The sequence below is a fragment of the Mauremys mutica genome, chromosome 23 (genome assembly GCF_020497125.1).
Source record: "Mauremys mutica isolate MM-2020 ecotype Southern chromosome 23, ASM2049712v1, whole genome shotgun sequence".
Classification (NCBI taxonomy): Eukaryota; Metazoa; Chordata; order Testudines; family Geoemydidae; genus Mauremys; species Mauremys mutica.
The window spans coordinates 11,636,730-11,661,877 of record NC_059094.1 but is presented as its reverse complement, the minus strand read 5'-3'; the positions used below and the strand labels follow the sequence as shown (position 1 = coordinate 11,661,877).

At 55.3% G+C, this 25,148-nt stretch overlaps 2 protein-coding genes across 9 annotated transcripts in view; both read left to right on the top strand.

Moving 5' to 3' along the window:
• Window positions 1-23,328, top strand: part of ZDHHC18 (zinc finger DHHC-type palmitoyltransferase 18) — a 45,628-nt gene extending 22,300 nt beyond the window's left edge. The window contains exons 9-10 of one of the 8 annotated variants that reach the window (XR_006575048.1): window positions 420-516; window positions 2,031-2,161. Coding sequence is in view for 7 of the 8 variants with exons in the window: in XM_044997612.1 (XP_044853547.1) it covers window positions 2,031-2,339 (309 nt within the window). In the remaining variant the exon portion in view is untranslated. The other 7 variants (XM_044997613.1, XM_044997618.1, XM_044997615.1 and 4 more) reach the window with 7 other exon arrangements.
• Window positions 3,404-10,052, top strand: SFN (stratifin). Its single transcript, XM_044997621.1, has one exon. It carries the CDS (start codon window positions 7,969-7,971, stop codon window positions 8,707-8,709), a length of 741 nt encoding a protein of 246 aa, XP_044853556.1. The 5' UTR covers window positions 3,404-7,968; the 3' UTR covers window positions 8,710-10,052.
• Window positions 23,329-25,148: the final 1,820 nt, after the last annotated feature.

Below are 25,148 nucleotides of genomic sequence, written 5' to 3'. Positions count from 1 at the left end.
TATGGGTTCGGAGGCATGTTCCTCAGCTTCTGCAGTGGGGTGAGTAATGATTCTCTGTCCGTCCAATGAAGGTTAGATGGCTTCTTCCAGCTGCGAGTCTTGCCTGCCCACTGTAATCACTTCCTGCAGGATCAGGCTGGAAGGTATGCATAGCTGCAAACCCCAGCAACTTGGTGTGGCCCAGTGGTTTCTCGGGGTTTCATCATTCAGCTGCTGAAATTTGACACAGCTCAAACTGCATCTTCCTTCAGAGGCCTTAAGTTAAGCACCCTTCTCCCATCCCGCTCTCCCTCTAACCCAGTCCAGTGCTGTCCCAGGATCTAAGAGCGGCCTGAGACAGAGTGCCCTCTCTCTGACACAATTGTGCTCTGTCCTTGCCAGTGGATGCTGAAGTGCATAATCTCTGGTGTCTTCCCCAGGAGGATGCCTGCCAGGACTTTGCCATTTCCTGCACTGCCTGATGGGATCTAACACCCCCTTTTCTGGATGTTAGCCCTGCTTTCTGAGGGGTGGTTGGTAAGAGAGCACTTTCTTCTTCTATCCCCAGTCCAGTGACTCATCTCATCCTCACTGCATGATTTGCTCTGTACAGGAAGCCCCAGCTACCCTCTGGTTTGTGTAGTGGTGCGAAGAGCCCTGCTGGGCAGTGAGCCGTGCTACGCTGTGTGGTACGTAGGTGGATTATCCCCAGCCTTGCAGAGGATTAGGGTAAATTTCATTGCACTGCACTGCAGACTGAGTGGAGGCAGAGCAGATGTGCTTGGCTGGGAGCTGCCGTGCATTACTTTGGGTTTAGGCCAGTTGTTACTAGAGCATGCAGGGTTTAGAGAGTAGTGAAGATTGGACTTAGTTTGGAGGGAGATGGGATGCACAGACAGAAGGGTTAGGGCAGTAGGGCTTTAAGCCCTGAATGGTGGCTGCAAAGAGGCTGGATTGCAGTGGTGGCTTTTAGCCATGGCAAACGAGATGCTGCTGTGGGTAGAAGACAAGCCGTGCTGATGCAGGGATGTGACATTTCCAGCAAGGTGTGGCGTGATCACAGGACTGGGAGCCAGGAACAGATTCGTAATCCTGGCTCTGTCACTGATGCACTTTGTGACTAAGTCACTTCCCCTTTCTGTGCCTCAGTTTTCCTCTCTGTAACATGAAATTCATCCTTCAACATGCCTGTGACACGGGTGAGTAATTTGTAAAAGTACTTTGAAGAGAACGTAGTGTTACATCAGCGCTTATTACTCAGTGACAACGGCTGGGGATTCTGCAGAGACAGCCCTGCTAACACTTGCATAACTGCGCTTCTCGTTCTTTCCACTCACCACTGATGAGCTAGTGTCTGCCAGAAGGGGAGCACTGATAATGCCCAGCTGCCAGGAAGCGTCCTGGACCCTGCCAATGTCTATTCCCTGTCTTCCCAGCACAGTCCATAGAACAGTTTGTATTTGTCAGCTACCCCTGGAGCCTGTTCCACAGCTGGGCTGCTGCTGCTGTTCTCCGCCATGTGCTGTGCACAACAGGTGTGGGTGCCAAGGAAGTCATGGCCTAGCAGCTGTGGAGTGAACAGATAGTTACACACCTGCAGAGTGTCTAGCGGTGGCTGCATGTGTCTTGCTGTGGGAAGCGATACCCCTTCCTCCTCATCTTCCTCTCCCTGCTGAGTGCTGTCTTGCTCATGTGGTAGTCTCCTAATCATCCCCTCTCCTACTGCATGATGCTTGAGAGCATTGGTCAGTAATTACTCACTCACCTGTCTTGTTTTGAGGGGTCTGAACAGCTGATGCTTGCTGGGCATGGGTGTCACCAGAGGTCAGCTGCTTCAGCTCCTGAGGGGAGAGTTGCCAGAGCCTCGCTTGTGCTGCTAACACAGGACTGGCACTGATCTGACCCCATCCTGTTCTGTTATTTCCTGTAGCTGGCTTGGAGGATCCACTCCTGCTCTCGCTCCTGTTACCTCTCACTCTGGTATTTCTTGTACTAACCCTCTCTTTCTCTCCTCCACTTTCCTTTCCCTGCACTGGCGGGGGGAAATCCAGTCTGTTCAGGAGACTAAAGCACTCTTGAGGACATGGATAATACCTGAAACAGCAGCCAATACCACCGCCTGTGCCTCCCCACGCCAGGGCTACGCTACTGCACCTCCGTCCCTCCCGTGGCAAGAGAGGGGGAAAAGCCTTTCCAGACCCGCGTGTGGAGCTGACGCCCTCTGCTGTCCCATGGGTTCGAAGCATAAAGCCATAAATGCATCTGTTCTGAGTGCAATAACTGGAGTTTTTACTGTCTCCTGCTGCTGGAAAGAGACTCGTGCAACTGAACCAAGGCCATCGCTGGCTCCTTGGAGCTAGTCTCCCCCTCAACAGACTGAAGATGTAATTATCGTTATTTAGATGAGCAGGTACGTGAGACGTTACCAGCTTTAGTGCAGGGTGTTCGCAGCTGGAACAGGGCTTGTGAAGCAGAATTCTGCCAGAGCTGGCCAGCAGGCCGCCTCCCCAGCCGTGAGCTGCTTGCGCCGTATGTATGCAGGCAAAGGACTCTCCTGTCTCTGAGGTAGTTAGTGTGCGTTAAGAGTTCACCTTTCAAACACTTTCTAGTAAATTCGGTGTTTTCTGTGTCACTAGTTTAGAGGAAGGGATTAAGAGCGGTAGTAGTTTAAGTAGTGACTTTTGCAGTCCCTGTGTAGATTCCTCTGCTACTGCCATCAGCGTTATTGAAAGGACAGAGCGGAAAAGAGGGGGAGGAAGCTGGATGCTCAGTGAGCTAGTGTAAACCTGTGAGACCCCACCCCTTGTCGGCTAGGCTCCAGTCTGGTAGGGTTTGAAATCCATTGACGCCTTTTACTTTTTGTAACAAAATAAAGTTTCTCCTATTTACTGTATATGGGCATCTGGCTACTGTTTCCCCAGCACTCAAGGGGAACGCCTCCAGGCTGCTCTTACCTGTGTGTGCTTTTCTTTTAGGGGGTGGAGTGAATGAAGATGGAGCATAAAAGGGTTTGCGTAGGTCTGTATGACCTCTTTTGTGTTAACCACGGGGCTGAAAGCCAGGAACTCCCTCCTCTGAAAGCCAGCTTTGGCACTGACTGGCCTTAGGGCACGTTCGAGCCACCATTCCCCCCGTAAAGTGGGAAGGAAACATGGCTTATTCCCAGGAATGGGAGGTATTATTTGAAGAGCATCAGGTGTCTGGTGCTGAATTGTCACCATTTTTCCTGATCCGCACTAACCCAACTTCAGACCCTGTCAGTGCTGAAATACCAGCCAGAGATCGAAGTGAAGTCAAAACTGAGACAGGGTGGGCTATGGCTCTTGAGGGGCAGGAAGGGTTGGTTCAAACAAGCTTTGGTGGTGGTGGTGGTGGGGGGGGGGGGGGCTCATGGTCCTGCATGCACTCTGCAGGCTATCAGCAAGCATCTGACTGCTCCGGGGGGCTATTTTAAGTGGCTTTCTAGAGCAGAGCTAGCAGAACTCTGCCTCAAGCCTCACGTGTGAGAGCTGCTGAAGTGAGTGCACAGGACGGGAGGAGGAGGCAGGTGGTGATCCATGGCCCTGCAACAAGACATGGAGACTGGCATCTAGCCTCTGCTGAAACTATTTAACAGGCCTCCCTTGGTAAGAGCTAGTTTTATATGCTATTACTTCAGATGCACATGCATTTAAATCAGACAGTACTGGCTGGAAGCAACTCCAAGGGCCTTATTTTTCACAGCTGCCCCCCGGGCAGGGCAGAGTCAGCCATAGCTGCATGAGGATGCAATGAGCTGTCTTCACACACAGCTGCAGTTGCGGTGAGCTGGCTACCGAGAAACAAAACGTGGTTGAGAGCAGCATTTGAAGTTGTGCTTAAAACATTTATGACAGACATGACCAGGGATGGAAAACTAGACTGCTGAGACTGGTCCTGGCTTTGTACTTCATACAGCACCATGACTCCCAAAGTCCACTTGTGCCATTGGCCTTCCCACCGTGGATCAGAATGAGTGGATGGGAAGAATTATTTTAAAAGACCTCACACAGCTGCATCAGTGCTCTAACAGCTTTGCAAACGTAAATGGATTTAGTGCTCAGAGTGTGAGTTTGCTGCAAGCCCCACAGAAAGGACAAGTGCCACAGCCTGTAGGTCACAATGTGTAATACTGGGAAATGCATGTACCCCAACCTATTGCAGAGTCGAGGTAGGTTAGTTTGTTTGGCCTTTGGTCCTTGACGCAGCTGCCTTCAGTTAAGGTTCGTGCAGTGCTGTCCTCACCAAGGGCATTCCACCAGTCTGGTCTGTGCACTTCAACTGCAGACAGTTTAAAATGGAAGCCGCTCAGCCCATCTTGGCACAGTCAGCACTGGTGGCCTACACACGGTGACTCGGTGTGCGCACCGGGCAAACCAAGGGAGATCGCTGGGTGATTGCTTCCATTAGGTGACCAGTATTAAAAAACAAGCAAAGATTCCGACTGTATCTAGGCTGTCGCTTTCCCGGTAACAGACTGGCAGAGCCTTCACCCTGCCAGGAACAGCAATGGTGGGATAATGCAGGGACAAACTGAGATCTAGTGCTGGGAAGGGAGAGAGTTTTCACAAGTTTGACACACAGGTGGGGCTAGTTTCCTCTCAAGAACAGAGGCCTCTTCAGTGTAACTCTCAGCCCCTGAATGGCGTGAGTGGGAACCGCACTAAGCCCCCTTGTGCGTAGTGATTGCTGGGATAGTGAGGCTAGACTGGCCCTAACGCCAAGGACGGCACTTGCCTCCTATGTGAAGGCAGCAGCCCAAGCTCTGTACACTGGAGTTCAGTGGCTGGACGGATCAAAAATTCCTTCTCAAATTCCATTTCCCGGGGCGGTGAATCGTTTGTCCCTTGGAACGTTCACTGGGCAAGGAACAAATGTTTTCAAAGGGAGGGGAGAATGACCCGAAGCGTGTTAGCACTCCTAGGAGTGACAGCGGGCACATGGAAAGGATGGCCAGCCGCCCCTGGAAGCTGGCAACCTTGTGGGGCTTGCACAGGGTGTCTCACAGGTACTCAGCCCACAGTACAGATTCAGGCACCAGCATGTAGCTCTCCAAACTAGGGCCTGATCCCGGTGCCAGCGTTAATACCCACGGCTTGCAAAGACTTCTGGCTGCTTTCATAAAGCTCACAAGGACCCAGAACTTAGGTGTCAGGTAGAGCAGGACTCTGCCAGCAGCACAGCTTCCCTTTGCCCTGCCGACCGGGGCATTGGGTTGAGCGCTGACAAAGCAGAAGCACCACCGTTCCCTGCAGCATCTGGGACGCCCCTCCCAGAAGTGACCCAGCCCAGCCGTACTGAAACACCAAGATCTGACAAGAATTAGGCTGCCAGAGTCCTAGCTTAGTGTTAATGTCAAATATAAACACTAGCCCTCAGCTAGGAATTCGTGTCTCCGAGGAGCCTGGTGCGAGGCCAGGGGCTAGAGCACTAGGCTGGAACTTGGGAGACTGGGTTCGAGTCCTTGCTCTGGGACAGGCTTCCGGCATGACCTGGGGCAAGTCACTTGCAGTTGGATTTTCAAAAGCACTTTTGAAAATGGCACGAGTCTCTGTGCTTCAGCTCCCCCTCTATAGAATGGCAATAATGGCACTTCCCCATGGCACATGAGCGGTGTGAAGATGGGGAAGATTGTGTGTGAGGTGATCAGATAGGATGGTGTAAAAGGAGCCAGATATGTACCTTAGTTAGCTAGAGAGTCCACCATGCAGTGTTAATCTCATGTCTAGGCCCAGGAAAGTTAGTTTCAAGCCTCAGTAGTGGGTTTTCCTCAACCCTTAAAAACCAGCATGAGAGCAAGAGCCACCCTGGGCCATGCTGTTCCCATCTGCGTCAGCTGGAGGAGACACTCCGCAGCTATTTGCACAGATGAGTAAATCAGTGAGTCATGCAGCTATAACAATTTACCTGCAAACTGGGACAGCTGAGTTACTGACCCCACCCTTCCCTCCCCTCCCCATGCTACACCAGCTGTATCCACGCAGCAGATAAGGCGAGTGATTAAGGCAGGTTTCAGTGCGGTGAATTTGTCATGAAGCCTTCAGGCAGCATCAGACAGAGAAGTAGTCAGCTCCTGGCAAGTGGGAACAGGCTTAATCAGTTTGAGAGTGAAACTTCAGTGTAACGTGAGACACAGATTCTAATCGGAATAGCTAATTACAAAGCAGCCAAGCAATCGCAGAAATTGTTTTTCAAACACCTTCAATGTAATCAAAAAGAAGACTGGAGAAATGGAGAAAGGCCTGGTTTGACAATTGGCTGGAGGATACAATACAGGACAGCTTTTATTTGACAAAGAGATGTCTGTGTCTCAAGTACACCCTTTCAACAGCCACAAGTCCCCTCCTGCGTTTAGATCCGAGCTGTGTTCCCTGCCTCTCGCATGATGAGCCATGCTGTTAGGAAGTGGCTTTAGAAGCTCTTATTTTAAAGCAAAATTTCTGTTTCATTGATGTTTGTAGTGGGGAATGGTGCTGCCTCTCATCTGAGGCATTTAACGTTGAGTTGCACGGGTACACCATCCTGAAATGGGGGGGCTACTTTAAACATTACTGTCCCCCAGCCTCCCATGGTCAGTCCGACTCTTGAACATGCTTCCAGAGAGTGGTGTGCAACCAACTTGGACAATATCATCATGTTCTCTCTGACACTAGTCTCCCTCAAGGGACAGTGGCAGAGGTGATTTAAAAATGAACTTAGCAGTCGTGGAAGTTTTCCCCACCAACACCTCAGACAGGCAGTGCAGGCTTGTTTAACCATGCAGTGCTAGCCTGCTCCTTTGCTCAGTAGACAGCTTTGGGCTGGACAGACACAAGTAGAAGGTGGCTTCTTTCTTACGCCTTCCTAGTTGCCCATAAACGTATGCCTAGGGAAACAGAGGTCAGCCCTGATACATATGGGTCAATTTTAACAGAAGTAAGAGGACTTCAATTTGAAGTACGATTTGAGCATAAGATTAGGAGCCAGAAATTCCTTGATTCTAATCTCACTCCTTTACGAAAGAAAGAAAGAAAAACAAAAATCCCCCTAAACGTCTGTGGATTTGGACAAGTCACTTACCCTCTCTGCCTTGGTTCCCGAGCTGTACAATGGGGATAAATACTGGGGCCTTGAGGAGTTGAAGAGCCCTGTAGACCTGCCAGCATTTTGGAACAGAAACCGCATTTTCAGAACTCTGCCCCATAACGCTGGAGCTGCTTGGCCACCTTTGGTTTAGGAGCTTGTTCACTGCTTCTTGCCACTTCTGCCACTGATCTGCCACCAGGTTCCCCTGCGAGGCACCGCTGAGGATGTTAGTGGGACAAAGAGCTGCATCCGAAATCTCCCAGCATTTATGTCAAGCTTAAAATGATAAAATGTTTGAGAGATTCTGGAAGGTGAGTTTAGGGCTGTTGGAAGCTGCAAGATCAGCCATCCCAGGGCTTGACGGCTTCTATCCAGCCAGAGAGCAGGGACAGCAGTGGGGCAAGATTCCCCCCCACACCCTGGCAGGGAGCCTAACTCTGATCAGGAGGGGCCACCTCTACCTCACCCTCCATGACCTAGCAAGTCGTTGGTTGCCAAAAAAGGGGTCAGTTATGACAGCGGGAAGAGTCAGCCACGCAAACTGGAACCAAACAGCAAGACCTCTGCTCCGGGTACCAGCCTCCTGCCCAGCAGGTCTCAGGGAGGGGGCCTTGCATTAAGGTGGATTTCTCTGACATTGGCTAGTGCATAATCCGTTTAGCTCCAAGGTGAATCACTGCAGTTTTCCTTTTAAGGAGAGCACCGTCTGGGAGGAAGTGGGGGGAGGGGTTCATTGAGAGCTTCTCTGCCACGCCTAGTTGTTGCTCCAGGCTGAGACGCCAAGCCAAAAGCCGATCCCGTCAGCAGAGCTGAACAGAGACTCGGAAGGCTCCCAGGGTGACTGCCTGCTCCTTTTCAAACCAGCCTCCTTGCAAAGCGGTCTCCTTTCCACCAGCGCTCCCAGCCATGGCGAGAAACCACCAGGTGCAAAAAGCCAAGCTGGCCGAGCAGGCCGAGCGTTACGAGGACATGGCTGATTTCATGAAGGCAGTGGTGGAGCACGGGGATGAGCTCTCCAATGAGGAGCGCAACCTCCTCTCCGTTGCCTATAAGAACGTGGTGGGATGCCAGAGGTCCGCCTGGAGGGTCATCTCCAGCATCGAGCACAAGACTGAAGAGGGTGATGACAAAGCGCAGCTGGTGAACGAATACCGGGAGAAGGTGGAAGGGGAGCTGAAGGATGTCTGCAACATTGTCCTGGGGCTGCTGGACAAGTATCTCATTAAGAAAGCCAGCGATGCAGAGAGCAAAGTCTTCTACCTGAAGATGAAGGGAGACTACTTCCGATACCTGGCCGAGGTAGCCACCGGGGATGAGCGCAAAGAAACCATAGAAAATGCTCAGAAAGCTTACCAGGAAGCAATGGACATCAGCAAGAAGGAGATGCAGCCCACGAACCCCATCCGCCTGGGGCTTGCCCTCAACTTCTCCGTCTTCCATTACGAGATCGCCAACGCCCCAGAGCAGGCCATCACGCTGGCCAAAACCACGTTCGATGAAGCTATGGGAGACCTCCACACGCTCAGTGAAGACTCGTACAAGGACAGCACCCTCATCATGCAGCTGCTCAGGGACAACCTTACGTTATGGACGGCAGAGTGTGCGGGAGAAGACGGTGGAGAAGCCGGGGAAGAGCCTAAGAACTGAACTGCAGCCCACCAAGCAATGGTCATTCTCCCTGTCCCTCCTCCTTTTTTGTAAGACACGTCTCGGCTCCCAGAAGCTCTGCCTGGATTCCAACAGCAAAGGGGACTGACTGGTCTGTGCGTATGGTATTCACACGTTTTATCTTGCCTTTTCTCATGGCAGCTTTGGGACAATTCCCCCTTCCCTGACCCTCCCCCCCTCCTTCCACATTTCTTCCTGCTGGGGCAGTTACTGCTGTGGAAGAGCACTAATAGCTTCACACAAACTTGGGTGTCCCACACATTGTCAGTAACACCAGGGGTTCCTCATCCCCCCAGCATTGGGGCCTGGGGGTGCCTCGTGGCACTTAACATTTAAAAAGGGGGAAGCTGAGTTTGGTTTTCAGTGTAAAGATACCAAAACCTAGTCGATCGCAGCTAGAGAGTGCGCTCTCCTTTGCTTTCTGTAGTGACTTATTCTGCAGGGTTCCTCTCCAGCCTGCTGGGTATTCCTTGCAGTCAGTAGGACGCTGGAGGTGTTGGGCCATGGGGGGTTCTTTGTAGTGGGTTAAGAATGACAAACTTGAGGTGCCTCCTGTATTTGTGTATTGCCAAAGCCACTGCCTGCCTGTCCCTCTCCAATAAAACTGCACTTACGCTCCTGCCTTTGTAGTCCTCGTAGTCACTTCTTTACTGCATCCCGGTGTGTGGCATGGCCCTGCCGGGGCATGGCCAGCGCTGCCTGGCACACCACAGAGCATGTGTTTCCAATGCACTGGAAGGGGAGAGGGAGTTCCTGGCGTGCTCAAGTCTAAGCAGGGAGTGAGCGCGGTACTTTTCCAGGCAGGTTCATGCACGCCAGGCTGCCTGTTGTCGCTCTGTGCATGAGTGCTGGGCCCGAGCAGAGGAGCGAGGCTCCAGGAAGCCTTGGGAGCAGGTTGTGCCCACAGAGAGACCAACACGCTGTGAGACCTGGTAACATTTGATAAGTGATAGAAATAGGTGGGGTGGAGGAGCAGAAGCTTTCCCTGTGGGGGGAGACTCTGAATGGCTCATGAATGGGTAAGCAGGATCCCCTCACCCACCTGAAGGGAACAGCATCAGTGACCCTTCTTCAGGCCATCTCCAGTGCCAGGTGCCATGACACCCCTCCCCCCCGGGTCTGTCCTGTGTAACTAACTCAGAAAACCCACACTGGTGCTACGTGTACATAGAAAAGTTCTTAAGAAGATTTTGCAACTAACTGGGAGCCTTTAGGGTCCTCCCCAGGGCTGATCCTGATCAGCCTACACGTAAGTAACCACAACTTACTCTGTCTACACCAGGTGCTAAGTTCTGTGTAAGGGCATGTTGGGCAACAGTTTACCGTGCTGTTTTCCTCCTCCAGATGTGGGCGATTTCAGGATTTCACATGGGAGCAGCTGCTAAACTGCCAGCACAAAATGTACCCATTTCTCAGCCGTATGAACATGCCGTGGGCTCATGAGCAAGTGGAAGGTCACAAGGGTCCTGTCTTAGGCATCCTTCAGTAACAGCATTAAAGAAAGAGCTGTTGAAGTGTGTTCATTTGTGTTCGCAGATGGCCGTGGGGTGGACACCAGCTGGGGATGTTTGGATTTCACGGACCACAAGCAGGGGCTTGTCTGCTCACAGAATAAGCTGCTGTTAATGACAATGATCTCCCATAGCTGTCAGGATCACTAGCACTCAGGACCCCAAAGGGCCTTACACATGGACACTTTCACACCTCTGGAGCGGAAGGCAGGATGCGTTTAGCAGTGCACAGCAATATAACCCAACAGCCTAGGGTGGAAGGCAAATACTACATCCAGTTGGAAATGGAGGGAGGCTGAATGCAGTAAGCAGCGCCATGAGGAGAACATGCCATGGCAGCTTTAATGCCCAGGAGTGATCAGGCCCTCTGGTTTACTCCAAGCAGGCGGCTGTAGCTTTAGTCTAGGCTGAAAGCCCAGCATTAATAACTATCCAGCCCACTTCTAAACTGTTCTGCTTTTCATTAAAAAGCACAGGTAGAGCCCTAGAGTCACAACCTCAATGAGGGGTCAATGCAGAGAGAGGGAAATCAGAGTCAAGCCTAGCGTCACCAAGATGTTATATAGGCGACATCAGTGGCTGCGCCATGTGCCCGACGGGAAGGGGGTGCTGACAGTAGGATTTCCACACGCCACTCTCCTTGCAGTGCCAGCTTCCTGAGTCCTCAGCTAGAGAGGAAAGGAACATTTGGGGCTTGGATTCCTTGGGCTGCAAACACAGCAGAGCCGAGGGGCTTCTGGGGAGGATGCATAGAAGCCCAGGAAAGCTCAGCAGTTATTAACCTGGCACTTTTCCAGCTCATTCCTTTGGAGAATGGGTGTAGCTGACAGACTGTACTGAGTTCAGCTTTTGCCCTCCACTAGTTTCAACTTGACAAATCATTACCATAAAAGAGAGTCGTGCCACCTTGGGCTATGAGCTCATCGGCTCGAGCAGAGCAGAGCTGGGCTGGGCCGGCATTTGGATGGGAAGATAGTGGCGGTGGTGAGTCAATAGGCCCTGCCCACACTAGCCTTTCTGTAGCTCTCCCACCATCACTAGTGTTGCTGAGAGCGCCAGTGTAGACAGAGCCACTGGCCACTGGCGTTTTATCACCTTGTCACGTAGGGCTGGTTGAGCAGGGTTAGGCACCACGGGCCTGTCTACGTGTGAGCTGCATTGATGATAGAGGGAGTCCAGCGAGCCACTGAGTCAGTGCAGAACCTGACGTCTGGTGGAGGCTGCATCTTTCAGGGGAGACACATACCACGCTCCTGGCGTTGTGGTCATTGAGGTTTGCGGAGTTGCCTATGAGATGAGATCTGGCTGCCCAGCTCCCATTAAAGAATTTGGGGTCTAATTCCCTACCGAGGCTCTGAAAGTCAGTCTAGAGAGCCCAGCCTGCACTTTGCAGCTGGGAGGAGAAGCTCAGTGCCGTTACAGCTGCATGCAGTGAGCTTCCGGCCTTTGGCGCCATTCAGCGTTGCTGCGGCTCAGTGGCAAGTGGTGGCGAGGAGCAAATTCCTGCCTCAGCTGCACTGGGGCGGCAGCAGTGGGAGGCAAGGCATTCTGCACCGGTAATGCCAAACGCCTGCCACCAGGACAGTTTACAGCCCACGAAGAGCTGCTAGCCAAGAGCTGCTTATTCCTTGCAGGCTGGGAACCTAGTGGTGGCCCCCCAGCCCCTGAAAAGCCGCTCTGAACAGCTGGTGTGTCTGGCAGACGGCCAGCTGAGCGTCTCATGGGTAAGCATTGGGACAAGGCAATACCTAATGGCCACAAAATGAAAACTCAGGGACAGCAGGGGCAGAGACGTGCTCAAGGCGCCTCAGAGCCAGCAGAAGAGCCAAGAGCGGGGGGGGTCTCCTGACTCCTGGCCCAGAGCTGAACCCCAAAACCACCCAGCCTGCCACGCCCCCAGGAACTCCACATCCTCTTAGGGAGCAGGCTTCCGCAGCTGCTGCACTAAGTCCCCCGCTTCCCCCTGTGACGCAGCAGGCATGGAGTGGGCCAGTATTCGGGGCTACACCCTGCTCCTCCGACTCATATGGCGAGTCGGCCCAGGGCCATTAAAGGGGCTACTAGCCGTGAGGCCAGAAAACAGGCTCTGGCCCTGTAAAGCGACCAGAAGGTGCCCCCAAGCCCACATGCTGAGCCACTATGCGCTGGCCTTGGCTTTACCAGCCCAGGGGCGGAGGAGCGTCGTGTGACCAAACCAGTCTGGGCGCCCACCGGGGAGCCAGGCGATTTGTGCCGAGCTCAGCACTAACGTCAGCACAGAACATTCCCTGCAGAGCTGCCGGCTTGCGATGCTGTAGCTGAGCTCAGCACCTTGTGCCAATTTCATCTCCAGCCACACCCCTGCCGGGCTCCTTCCAGCCCAAGTATGTGGCGCTGAGGCTCCACCCTGCAGCTCTTGGCGGACGGGACGATCCTGGCAGGCCCTCGGGTGCAGCGGCTGTTGAGGGCCCATTAAGCGCAGAGGGCTCCGAGCGCAGCCGTGCAGCCCTCAGGAACCCTGCGTGCAGGCTGAGATTTGCAGCTGCTTCCCAGGAATGTGCAGCACATGCAGTGTCCTACGCTGGCCCCGCTGCGCACTCGCTGGGCTGGGGCGGGAGCGCCGTGCGGTCAAGCAGCAGGCCCAGCGGCTCGGGCAGTTCATTCCGGGACAGGGCACAGCTCTAGGGACGTTGCTCGTTATTTATCGAAGCCGAGCTGGGCGGGAGCTACGGCCCAATGCCCCAGCACTGGGGAAGCTTGGCCCCAGGCCCCCAGCTGGATGGCATGAGCCCTTCACACCTGGTCAGGCCATGAGCCCAATGCCTTTGATGGGCCTGACCGCATGGAGCCTCACGTCCCCCATGAGGGGGAGCTTTAGCCCCGGTAACGCCTGGGGCGATTGGGACGGCACGGGAGTGACTGCCAGCGCTGTGCACAGCTCAGTGGCAGAGGTGGGGACAGGACCCAGGACTCCTGGCTAGCGATGGGTTCAACAGACACGCTGGGGCTTGGTGCGGGCCCCTCACTAAACGAGAGGCGCCTCTCCTTGGTCCGGCGGAGTCACAGGTCCCCCGGCTCTCCTAGACAGCTGACGCCTCTGTGACCAGCATGCCTAGCAGCTCTTCCTTGCTGCCTGCCCCAGCCAGCTCAGGCTTAAGGCTGCTGGGTTAAACCCACCGCTGGTTGGTAGCCATTTAAAGTCAGTCCCATCCATAGGCTGTTTTCTGGCCTTTGGGCCGCAGGTTGGTTGACTCAGTCTTGTTCCCATCAGCCCAGTCTCCACATCACCAAGCCCCTGGCCCCAATGAGCCATGGAGCGTGAGCTCCCCGCCACTGCTGGACGAGGTCCCTGCAGGGCATGTGGCCAGGCCATGCTGTCCCTGTGTAATGAAGCATCTCCAGGGCTGGCTCACCAGTAAAGTTTCAGAGGCATCTGTCACTGGGTCACTGATCTCGCTGCCTAGTGCCGCATGCGCCATCGCTGCACATTCATGACATGCGTTATTCTGAGACTGAAACGGGCCGCGTCAGCTGGACCATGGGCGCACGAGACACAAGATTGATCAGACGTCACAGCCCGCTACGAGGGAGGTTGCATTATTATACCCAGTTTACAGAGAGGTAACTCCAAGTCAGTGGCAGTGCTGGGAAGAGAATCCAGGCGCCCCCGGCCCTTCCCCCAGGACTCCCCGAGTTCCAGGTAATGTGAGAGTCCTTGGTGCTTTCCTGGGTGGTGCACTGATGTAATGTCGTGGGAGGCCAGGCTGCGTAAAGCAGAACCTGTTTGCCTGGCTGCATCACCCTGGGCAGTGCTGAGCTCAGCCTGCTGCCTGCAGTCAGTGCTGGGACTGGAGCGGCCCCACTACCGCCTCCTACTGCCCCTCCTTCCAGGGCCTGCGATGTCCTCCAAGCTGCTAAACCATCTCTCACGTCTTCGCCCCCACCCCTCAAAGTGCCCCAGCCCAGTCCCACCTCCCCTGTATCCACCTTGGCGTTTGCTAGCACCTCCCAGCGTGTTACTCTGGCATGAGTCTGGTCAGTTTGGGACTGACCGCTCAGCGGGGTGAGCCCGGGCAGCGGCTGGAGAATGTCACGGTATGAGTCAGAGCATTGTGCTGGAGCGGAGAGATGGGACTGGCTCAGTGGCCAGAAGGGCCCATTAGCTCGTTTAGTCTGAGCTCCTGCGTATCACAGGCCAGAGCCCTTCACCCAGGGGTCCAATAACGCACAGCGCCACGGCCTGTCAGGGGCTGGAAGAGGGGCACGAGGGCAGGCAGCATGTTACTGGCACTTACAAAGGGGGCGAAACTGGGAGACGGGACGAAGCCAAGGCCCTAATGATCAGAACTGTGAGCACGAGCCACAGCAGCCGTCAGCTGCACCCTCAAAGGGACTGCGCTCTGGACCTGCTCACAATGGGGCAGATGGGCTGCAGACAGCCATGCCCAGCCAGGCCTGGACTTGGTGGTGCAGAACACGGGAGCCATGGGGCGGCCGTGCAGCCTGGCCTGTGTGGGGGCGGCACATGCTGAAGCAAAATGCACCAGCGCAAGAAAGGGCTAGTCCTGCTCTGCGCCTGCACCTGGACCAGAGTTCAGCTCAGCCCCAGAAAGCTACTGATCAGCGGGGGGAGAATCAGAGAAGAGCAACAGAAATGACTGGGTGGGAGTCGGTTGATGGAGGAAGACAGAGGGCAGATTTGGCTAAGCGCTGGTAGGACCAAGCCACTGGGGGTCATCAGCGATCTGAAAGGAGGGCGATTCGCTAGGCTACCTCCCCACAGGGCTGGAGCTAAGACTGGGAATACGCTCACCAGGAGAAGCTTCCTCATGGGGAAATGTGTTTAGCAGCGAGTGGAAGCCATTTCGAGCCAGACAGTCTCAGAGTACAGTATAGCCTGTTAGCAGTGCCCTGCGTATAGGGAGTTGACACAGACACCTAACTGGAGATTAGTTTGAAATTGGGAGAGGTGTAACAGAGAGTCTCTAGCCCTTATGGTTATAAACAAAACCTCCCAGCTGGGAACCCAATGGAACTGATGCAGCCAGGTCTGCAAACAGCCTGAACACCCCCTCCCAATTCTGGTGGGGTAGTGTGACCCTGCTCCGTTCCTCTACAGCGAGTGTTGACTCTGAAACCTACTGACAACACCAATGTCTAGTTTGTTAACTATTTCATGCACTGCTGGATGTAGAAGCAGAAGTTGGCGCATAGAGCATTAGGGCAGATGGTTGTTCTCAGTTTGCTTGGGGGGGGGGGAAGCAGAGGGAGAATGGACAAAGAATTCAACCCCTCCCTGAAAGTCATTTCAGCCCCCACCCAGCATTCCTTGCCCCATACCAAAAGCTTCACCTGCCTCCTGCGGGGGGGCAAACAAACATGAAAGCCTCCCAGCTCAGCAGCCAAAGCCTCCCGCTCGCCCGGCTCTTACATGGCAGTTACTCCAAGTCAATAGGGGCGCGTGGGGCACAGTCTGGGGGAGGGAACAAAACAGACTGATAGCAAGGCACACATCTAACACAAGAGGTGCGGCCCTGGCAGGACAAGCCAGGGTGGGGGGCAGGGGGAGGAAAATTGGGCCTGTCACGGTTGGGTAGTGTAGCTCGAGCAGCCCACACAGGACATGGGGAACGGGGCCCCACCAGTCCAGCCTTGCTACTGTTCCTGTGAGCTCCCTGCTCCTCCGGGCCTGGCTGCAGAGCTCCCAGGCCGGTGATCGGGGAGGGCAAGGTGGGATTAGCTCCAGCTCAGTGCCCCCCCGGTGCCCAGGTGCTAGCCAGCTAAGGACCAGCCTGACTCTGAAGGGTTACTAGGGTGCTGAGGTGGGAGCCACAGCGCTGGATTTTGACAGAGCCGAAATGACAGTGTTGCTGGGCAGGGTGGGCGTCGCTGCTCGCTGCACTCAGAGCCGGTCTTGCAGCTTTTCCCAGGATGTGCCGCAGGGCCGGGGCTCAGCGGCAAAGCCGCTAGGCAGCATTTTGTGCGGGCTCAGCACGTGGAACGTTCCACTGGGCCTTTGCTAACGCAGCTCTTCGCAGCAGGCGGGCGAGCTTGGGTGGCGGGGCCAGAGGCGGAGGCAGCTGGGGCACAGACGCCAAAACTGAGTGAAACTCACCCGCTTTGGGTACCGGCTGCACCTGGGGAGACACGGGCACCCACGGCAGGGGACTCAGGGGCATGGCCACCTGCCAGCTCCCTAGGCGCGTGTGGGGGAAGGAGGGCACTGGCCTCCTCCAGGAGCCCCCAGGATTGGATACACACACACACACACACACACACCCCTCCCTCTCTACCGATCTCGAGTGTCTCTGGGCTGCTGTGCCCAGTCCAATCCCCCCCACACCGGCTGGCTCCCACAACAACCCCACACCAAGGAGACCTGGGCAAGAGGTTTGTCCAAGCCACTGTGACGTGGCACTGCCAAGCCTCAGAGCCGGGGCCCAACCCTGCTCTGTGACTCCACTGGCGTCAGTGGGGCTGTCCGGGTGCAGCTGGGGGGGGGCCGAGCCCGCCCTGCAGTGTGGTGAGACGTGAAAGGAGCTCGTGGCTGGGCTCCCCCCCCCCCCCGCATGAAGAAATAAAAGCAAAGCAATAAAACTGATTGGGTGCGTGGGGACCAAGCGAGCAGAATCCCAGCCGCACACCCTGCAAAGCCCATAAAGAGGCAGGGAAGTACCTGGCACCGGCAGGAGAAGCACCCCAGGGGAGGGAGCTGGTTACACCCCAGGTGGGAAGAGCCTTAGAACTAACATCCCGACCCCGCCACTCCCTTGCAACATGTGACATTGCAGGGTTCCCAGGCTAGGCTGACATGCCCAGTCTGCACCTCGTGTGTGTGTGTGTGGGGGGGAGGCTGACCCTCCCCCCCTGAAACCCTCCAGCCTGTTGTGGCTGAACCCCCACTGGGAACAGCGATGGGCTACAAGCCAGTCTGCAGATCCAGCCTCCCCCAAAGTTTGGGGGCGTTCAGATTCCCACCAGCACAGGGGCTAATTAAGGGGGCTCGGCTCTGCACATACCCCTCCCTGGCCTGGGTGAGCAGAGCTCCCCGCAGCGCCTGCCTCTAGTGCAGTGACCCCTGGGCCCAAGGCTAAGCCTGACCCCAGTGGGCCGGCAGAGGGAGCTTGTCACAGCCAGTGCGCTGGTTCGGGCCATTCTTGAGGTGCTCTAAATTAGATGGATTTAAATCTTAATCTGAATTAGCCCCAGAGATCAGCTCTGGATCCAGATCTAACCTGCCAAATTTGTCCCCCGGGGGTCGATAGGAGGACGAGGCAGGCTGCAGTTCGGGCCGTGCCACACCGGACATAAGCCCAACTAGCAATAACGTGCAGCTGGTTATTCTCGACGGGACTGCAGAGATTCCTGGTTTCTGGAAACTCCAGCCCAGAGAGCAGAGGGTCTCTATGCCCCAGAGCCTCCCCCCAGCACTTGGCTGGCCAGGTCAGAGTGGAGGATGCTCTTGGGTGTGAGGACGGATGTCACACGTGGGCTGCAGCCTGTTTAGGGACCCTGTTGGGATTCTGCCCAACACCCTCGCCCCAAAAGTGCTGCCCAGCCATTGGGCACTAGCTGAGGCTGAGACCTGAGCAGGCCCCTCCTACCACAGCAACACGTGTGCCAGGGTGCAAGACTCAAAAACGCACTCGGGGCTTTTTCAGCTAATTGCCATTGAATGGCCGTTTGGCCCCGAGATCACTGCTGACCCTCTAACCCTCCACAGCAGCACAGGGCTCGGTATTGCTCCGACCCAGAGAGCAACCGCTGCCATCAGTCAGTATCAGCCCCATTGTGACCAAGCCGGCACCAGGGAACAGCTGGGTGTGGCTGTGACGAAGGCTGAAGCGCAGCTCGGTACCAGTGCTGGCAGCGCCGGCTCTCGGTCGCAACCTGGGCCCAGCCCAGCTACAGCATCTGAGAGCCCCAGACTGCAGCCCTGGTAACCCAGCGCCTTCCAAATGCTTGGTGTACAACAGATGTGAGGCGAGGTGCAATCCCCTTTCATGACCAAGCCCCTGTATTGTCACCCTGCACTGAGCAATTTTATCCTAGCAAAAAATTTACTGCATGGTACAATTACCCCCTGTAAAACACTGCACTTGCTGTGCAACGCACACACACACACACACACACACAGAGCGCTCCCCCTTGTGGCGGGCGTGTGCACACACACAAACACAGAGCACCCTCTTGTGGCTCTCTCACATACGCCCCATCTTGTGGCACCTGCGGAGTAATAAGATGGCACAAAAGCCACAGCCTCCTCCCCGCCCCGCCAAAGGAGTGGACTATGCAGCAATTCCAGCCAGGCTGCTAAGATACAGATTTGTATAAGATCAGCTGCATCTCCACTGCCAAGCGGGAGCCAAGGGACGTGTTGATGCCTGCAGGAGCCTGGAAGAAATGAACCGATTCCCTGCTCGGAATCATCCCAAGATCTTCCCGGCATCAAAGCCAGCAGCATTCCTCACCCCACTCAGCGATGCGCCAGGAATGCTGTGCATTGCTCACAGCTGAGCTCCAGCACCCAGAACAGGGACCTGCAGGCAGGAAACCGTTCCTGACCGTGAAGCCGAAGGAGCTGTGGAGACGCGGCCCCTTGTGAGAAGGTAGCAGCCCCATCTCTGGGGACACTGAGGGCCCAGTGTAGGGGCTGAGCCCACCACGCGTCTGCAAGGGCGGTGGACTGTACGGGACCCACAGGCCTTTTCCATTGTTATTTGAAGCATTTGCCATAGCACCCTGTCACCTCCCTCCTGTTCATGGGGCAGGGTGGGGGTGTGTTTCTGCCATACACTGGCTTTACGTGCCTATGGCATGAGAACTGGGGGTGGAGGGGACCCCCTCAGACTGCACGCAGCCATCTCCAGAAATGGTGCAGTAGCCTAGGTCTGCAGGGGAAAGAGCTTCCCCCATGACCCCGCCCCTGGTTTTAGTGGATCCCGGCGCACCAGGACACGCGGGGGCTGCATTAGCAGCACCCAGAGGGACGCGAGCCAGGAGTGCCCCCTGCTGTCTGGCCGCAACAGCTGCAGAGAGGCAAAGGTGCCAGAGTTGTCTGCTTCCCCGGCACAGAGACGCGGGAGGAGGCTACAGGACATCACTGCATGAAGCTGGGGCCCCGAGCAGGGTGAGGCCTTGAAACTCAGTATATTAACCCCATGCCCCTGCGTCTCAGGAGCGACAGCAAGAATTCCCCCAAGCTGGAAGAACACCAACCTGCTGAGCCAACGCGCCTGCATGAGAAGGCGGCTTTGGCTTGGCTTCCTCTTAGGGACTAGCCCTCTGCCCCCATCCCGATCTGAGTCATCCTCAGGCCCTACGTCCTCCCGCTCCCTTGTGAGGTGGGAGAGGCTCAAGTCCTACTTGTCAGGCAGGGAAAAAGGTGACGTACCCAAGGTCACAACCAGGGGCTAGAACTTGGGAGTTCCTGGTTCCTAGGCCTGGTCTCTGGCTACTAGACTCCTTCGTCCCCTAGCCAAAGAGCCACCTTCCCAAGGAGCTGGGGGTGACACTCACCAGGCTCAAACCAACCTGCTCAGACTAAGAGGGGCAGATGCCAGCATCTTTCACTCCCCATCCCCACCCCCCTGCTGCCCCACAGCACCCACAGCGAGGGAACATGGTGATTTTAACCCGGTCTCTAGCAGACCCTGGCCATGTCTCCAATTATTGCAGCATTGCAGCTTTTTTAGGGTAGAGCGATGGATGCTGCAGATCAGAAAGTCCTTCAGCCACCCACAGAAGACTGATTGCACCTGCCTGTTTTATGCCTCACTTTCCAGGAGCTGGTTTTTAATGAGTCGTCGAATTGGTGGGTGAGGCCCATCAGTGGGCATTAGGTAGGTGAATGGGGACTGACTCCCCATCGCCTGTATCAAATGTATCTTTTGCGTTTCACCCAGGCCGCCCCTAATTTCACCCCGGGGCCATCTTTCTGGCAGCTGTCCCCACTTCAGGGGGAGCCTAATGCGGTCTATTGTCTGTGTTCACGGGGAATGTAAGGAGTCCCTGTGGTGCCACAGGGATATTCCAGTGTGAAGATGATCTGAATATCTTTCTAGAGGGATCTGAAATGGACAGCTGAACATGTTATTTGCCCAGGTCTAGAACAGCAGAGATTGTGGTGCACTGGCAGAGTGGTGCAGGGCGCCTAGGACTGGAAAAGCTGGGCAGGGGGTGGAGGGTGTGGATGGAAGGGAATTGGCAGAGGACAGTGGCCGGTGCATTTGCAGTGGGTAGGCTGATGAGGTGAAAGGGTGCAATCCAGGAGGCCTGGAGAGGCCTGAGAGGCTAGGAGAATTGGGCTGGATTGTGGGAAGAAGCAGCGGTGTGCACTCCCATCGAGCCGAGCAGAGGGCGTGGCAGCGGTGCTGTGTGCATGCAGCTTGCGAGGAGAGGTGCCACAGGAACGGGAGGCATCAAAGCGCTTGCTGCATTTGCTTTCAGTCCCTGAGGTGCCAGCGCCTAGCAGCCCAGAGCTGGGACGCACTTGGCGGGCACAAACCTCACCATGCAATGCCACACTGCAGGTTTCCTTCCTCCTTGCTCAGTGCTAACAGCATGCTGGGCAGGGGGGGTGTACAGGAACTGACAAGTCCACAAATGACATATAAAGCTGCTGATCTCAGCTGGGCCGGGCGGGGTTAGTCAGACGTTGCCCCAGGGGCTACCCTCTCACCCTCAGCTCTGAGTTGAGCTCTTCGAGGAGCCATGGCGCTGGTCTCACTCGGGCCAATAAAAGATATTACCTCACCCACCTCGTGTCTCTCATATCCTGGGCGCAACACGGCGACAACACTGCAAACAACTGAGCTGTTCAGGCATTTTCCTGAGGCTCCGGTTACTACAACAAACAGTCCTGACCCACGAGGGTGTCAGTCAGCTCTGACAGCCTTGCACTTAAGGAGCCCTTTACAGAGAAGCTAGGGAGCGAGCTGAAACACGGAGCCGGCCTTTGTGGGAGGGGAAACCTGCCTCTGGTGGGAGTCACTGCGAATGCCTGGCTCTGAGTCACGGCAGAGTCACAAGCCCAAAGGAACAGCTTTGATACTCGACGTCGAGATGCTTCTCTGACCCCCATCACCAGTTTGCGTGGGCCTCAGACACAGCTGTGAATCTAGCCTCACAATCCCCCGGGGAGACAGGGAAAGACAATTAGCCCCTGTTTTACAGATGGGGAAACTGAGGCAAAGACAGGGTCAAGTGACTTGCCCCAAGGTCTGCGGCAGAATTGGGACTGACCCCAGATCTCCAGTGTCCCCAGGCTCGTGCCTTATTCACAAGACTACCCCCCTTCTCTTTATCTTTGGGAGGTACCCGGCCCTCATTTCCATTGTATCTGACTGAGCACCCCACTGGCTGATGTATTTATCCTCACAGCATCCCTGGGAGGCTGGGCACTGCTATTAGTTCCCCATCTGGAACACGGGGATGAGGCACCGAGCGACTGTCCACACTACGGGCGCGCCAGCAGCCCAGCTCCAGGGCTCCAGCTGCACTGCTGGAGTGGAGACACTGCCAACAGCAATGGAAGGGGGTTTTCTTCTGCGGTAGGAAATCCTCCTCCCTGAGGGACAGAAACTACACTGCTGGAAGAATTCACATCTCCACTGGAGTCGGGTGAGCCTAGCTACAGCGCCCGGGGAGGGGAATTTTCACACCCCTCAGCACTGGAGTTACGTCGCTCTAACTTTTAAGTATAGACCAGGCCTAAGTGACTTGCCCAAGGAGTCTGTGGCGGAGCGGGGTCTCCCGAGTGCCTGACTAGCACACTAATCACTGGGCCACTGTCCCCATTTTGACTAAAAAGACCCCTGCAAAATAGACTATAGAATAAGTCCCAGCCCCTTTCTTCTGCTCACCTTCCACCTTCACTCCATTCAGCCACCAATTGCTTAGACTACCTCACTACTGGCTGGGATCGGCTTCTCCACGTCCGGCCCAGCTGACGTTTTTACAGATCCAGACTAACACGGCTCCCCCTCTGATAAGTAGTGTTGCTGCAGGCTCTTACGCAGCTGCTATGTTCTGCCCCAGAGGCGGCTGCCTGTCATTGGCAGAGAGAAGCAACTCCTACATATATCAGAGGGGGAGCCGTGTTAGTCTGGATCTGTAAAAGCAGTAAAGAATCCTGTGGCACCTTATAGACTAACAGACGTATTGGAGCATGAGCTTTCATGGGTGAATACTCACTTCGTCAGACACCTGTCGCATATTCACCCACGAAAGCTCATGCTCCAATACATCTTTTAGTCTATAAGGTGCCACAGGACTCTTTCCTCCATATAGTAAAGCTCTCTAGCAAAGAATGAAAGACAGCAAATAATTTGCAGAGACAAGGTGGGTGAGGGAATCTCTCTGATTGCACCAACTTCGGTTAATGAAAGAGACGAGCTTTTGAGCCACACAGAACTCTTCTGCTGGTTTCTGAGCTGAAGAAAAGTTCTGTGTGGCTCAAAAGCTCGTCTCTTTGATCAACAGAAGCGGGTCCAGTCAAAGATATTCCCTCACCCACCTTGTCTCCCTAGTATCCTGGGACCGACATGGGTACAACACTGAAAAAAACCATGTAATTTAGTCAGCTCTGCTTCCTGTAAGCAAACTGTTCTGAATTAATTATTGTTCACAGTGTTGTAGCCCAGTCGGTCCCAGGATATGAGAGAGACAAGGTGGGTGAGCGAATATCTCTTATTTGCTGTCTCTTGTCTCGCTAAATTAATGACATTATCTTTGTTCCAAATCAGGTCTTGTTTCCTTGCCTTCTCCACAACAGCAGAAATCGCCAGCCCGGGAAGAGGGAACCCATAAATAGCTGGAGGGTGACTAGGATCTGGAGCTTCTGGACGGCCAGGCTGCATGCAGGACAGAGCCTGTCTTGGAAGGTGGCCTTTGTGTGGCTGATGTCAAGGTGGCTGATTGTGGGTCAGTAAAAGGCAGCTCTGGATGGTCCTGGCAGGAAGCAGCCCCAGGCCCAGCTGCAGGAGGCCTATTGTCTCCACCTCCTCTGGTTGTTAACACTACAGGAAAGGGAGGGTGTTCTCTCTTCCTGCCCTTCCCCCTTTCATCGCTGGGAATGTTTCCCATCCGTCCTCCACCCCAGGCTCAGGCACAGCAAAAGGCCATGACTCATGCTCATAGGTTCAGGATGCTCAGCTGTCATTGTGCCTGAGGGCGGAAGGATATTAACCATGGGCTCTTCTGAGCGGGTGGCTGGGGAACAGGAGGGTGGGAGGCCAGGGACGGGGTTTGGAGCTCAGCTGGCCTGGCTGCTGTCACAAAGCCCTCCAAGCCTCTCCTCCTCCCCTCCCAGAAGCAAACCCAACCGGAGGGAGGGAGGCTGCCTCTTCTTTCCCATGGGAGGTTGCACCAGGGAAGCCTCCTGCTGGATTTTAAACACAAGTCATCTCCTACACACCATGTGCTTTGCCGCCTCATGACCATTGTTTTACTAATCAACCAGTCCACTTCGGTACCCTAAAGACAACGTCTCCTTGTGCTCTGTGTCCTGGTGCTATTAACGTATACGCCCTGCCCTAACTCTCCTATTATACGGGAACCAGTTGGGCTGAATACAAGCAGCGGCCTGTAGATGAGCAAGGCAACGGGTCCTCGCTTTTTCTTTTGCTGTAAAGTTTGCCCAGTTCTCGTGATTTTAATCAATAAATCTGTTAATCTATAAGGTGTCACTGGACTCCTCGTTGTTTTTGTGGATACAGACTAACACTCTGATATGTGATACTTGGTGTTTTGCAGAAAGCCCCAGCTCCTGGAGCCAGGTGATTCTGTGAGACTCTCAGCTTTCATTAACAATAAAAGTCTCTTGCCCTCATGGCTGTGGAGAAAGGCTGAGACCATAGCCTGGGTGCAGCCTAGATCAGTGGTTTTCAAACTTTTTTTCTGGCGACCCAGCTGAAGAAAATCGTTGATGCTCACAACCCAACAGGGCTGGGGACGAGGGGTTTGGGGTGCAGGAGGGGGCTCTGGGTTTGGGGGCGCTCAGGGCTGGGGGTTGGGGTGTGGGAGGGGGTCAGGGCTCTGGGCTGGGGGTGCAGGTTCTGGGGTGGGGCTGTGGATGAAAGGTTTGGGGTGCAGGAGGGGGCTCTGGGTTTGCAGGGGGGCTCAGGGCTGGGACAGGGGATTCAGGTGCAGGGTTGGGGCACAGGCTTACCTTGGGCAGCCTCCGGTCAGGGGCGCAGTGGGGGTGCTAAGACAGGCTTCCTGCCTGTCCAGGCACCATGGACCATGCTTTGCCCCGGAAGCGGCCAGCAGCAGGTCTGGCTCCTAGGCGGAGGTGCACAAGTGTCTCTGCGCATCTCTCACCTGCAGGCATCCCCCATCCAGCTCCCATTGGCTGATTCCTGGCCAATGGACGTGCAAAGCCAGTGCTCGGGGTGGGCATAGGCATTGACTTCATGGGTGCTCCGGAGCTGGAACACCCGCGGGGAAAAATGAGTGGGTGCGCTGCACCCCCTGGCAGCCAAGCTCCCCACCTCGCCCTGCCCCACCGCCTCCTCCCCTGAACGCGCCATGTCCCCGCTCCTCTGCCTACCTCCCAGCGCTTCCTGCCTGGCCGCCATTAGCACACTCCGGGGGGGGAAGGAGCGGGAACGTGGTGCTCAGGGGAGGAGGTGGGGCTGGGATTTGGGGAAGGGGTTGGAATGGGGGTAGCGCCTCATGGAAGGGGTGGAGTAGGGGTGGGGCCAGGGGCAGAGGGGAAGTCGGCACCTATGGAGGCGGGGGCAGTGCGTGGAGCTCCATGGCCCCCCTGCCTAGGAGCTGGACCTGCCGCTGGCCACTTCCGGGGCGCAGCGCGGTGGGAGCACGGGTAGGGACTAGCCTGCCTGAGCCAGGCAGCACCGCCGACGGGACCTTTAACGGCCCAGTCAGTGGTGCTAACCAGAGCCCCCGCGACCCAGTGCCTTACAT

Excerpts from the sequence above, each read along its gene's own strand:
- SFN (XM_044997621.1), top strand. The coding sequence starts at position 7,969 with ATGGCGAGAAACCACCAGGTGCAAAAAGCCAAGCTGGCCGAGCAGGCC.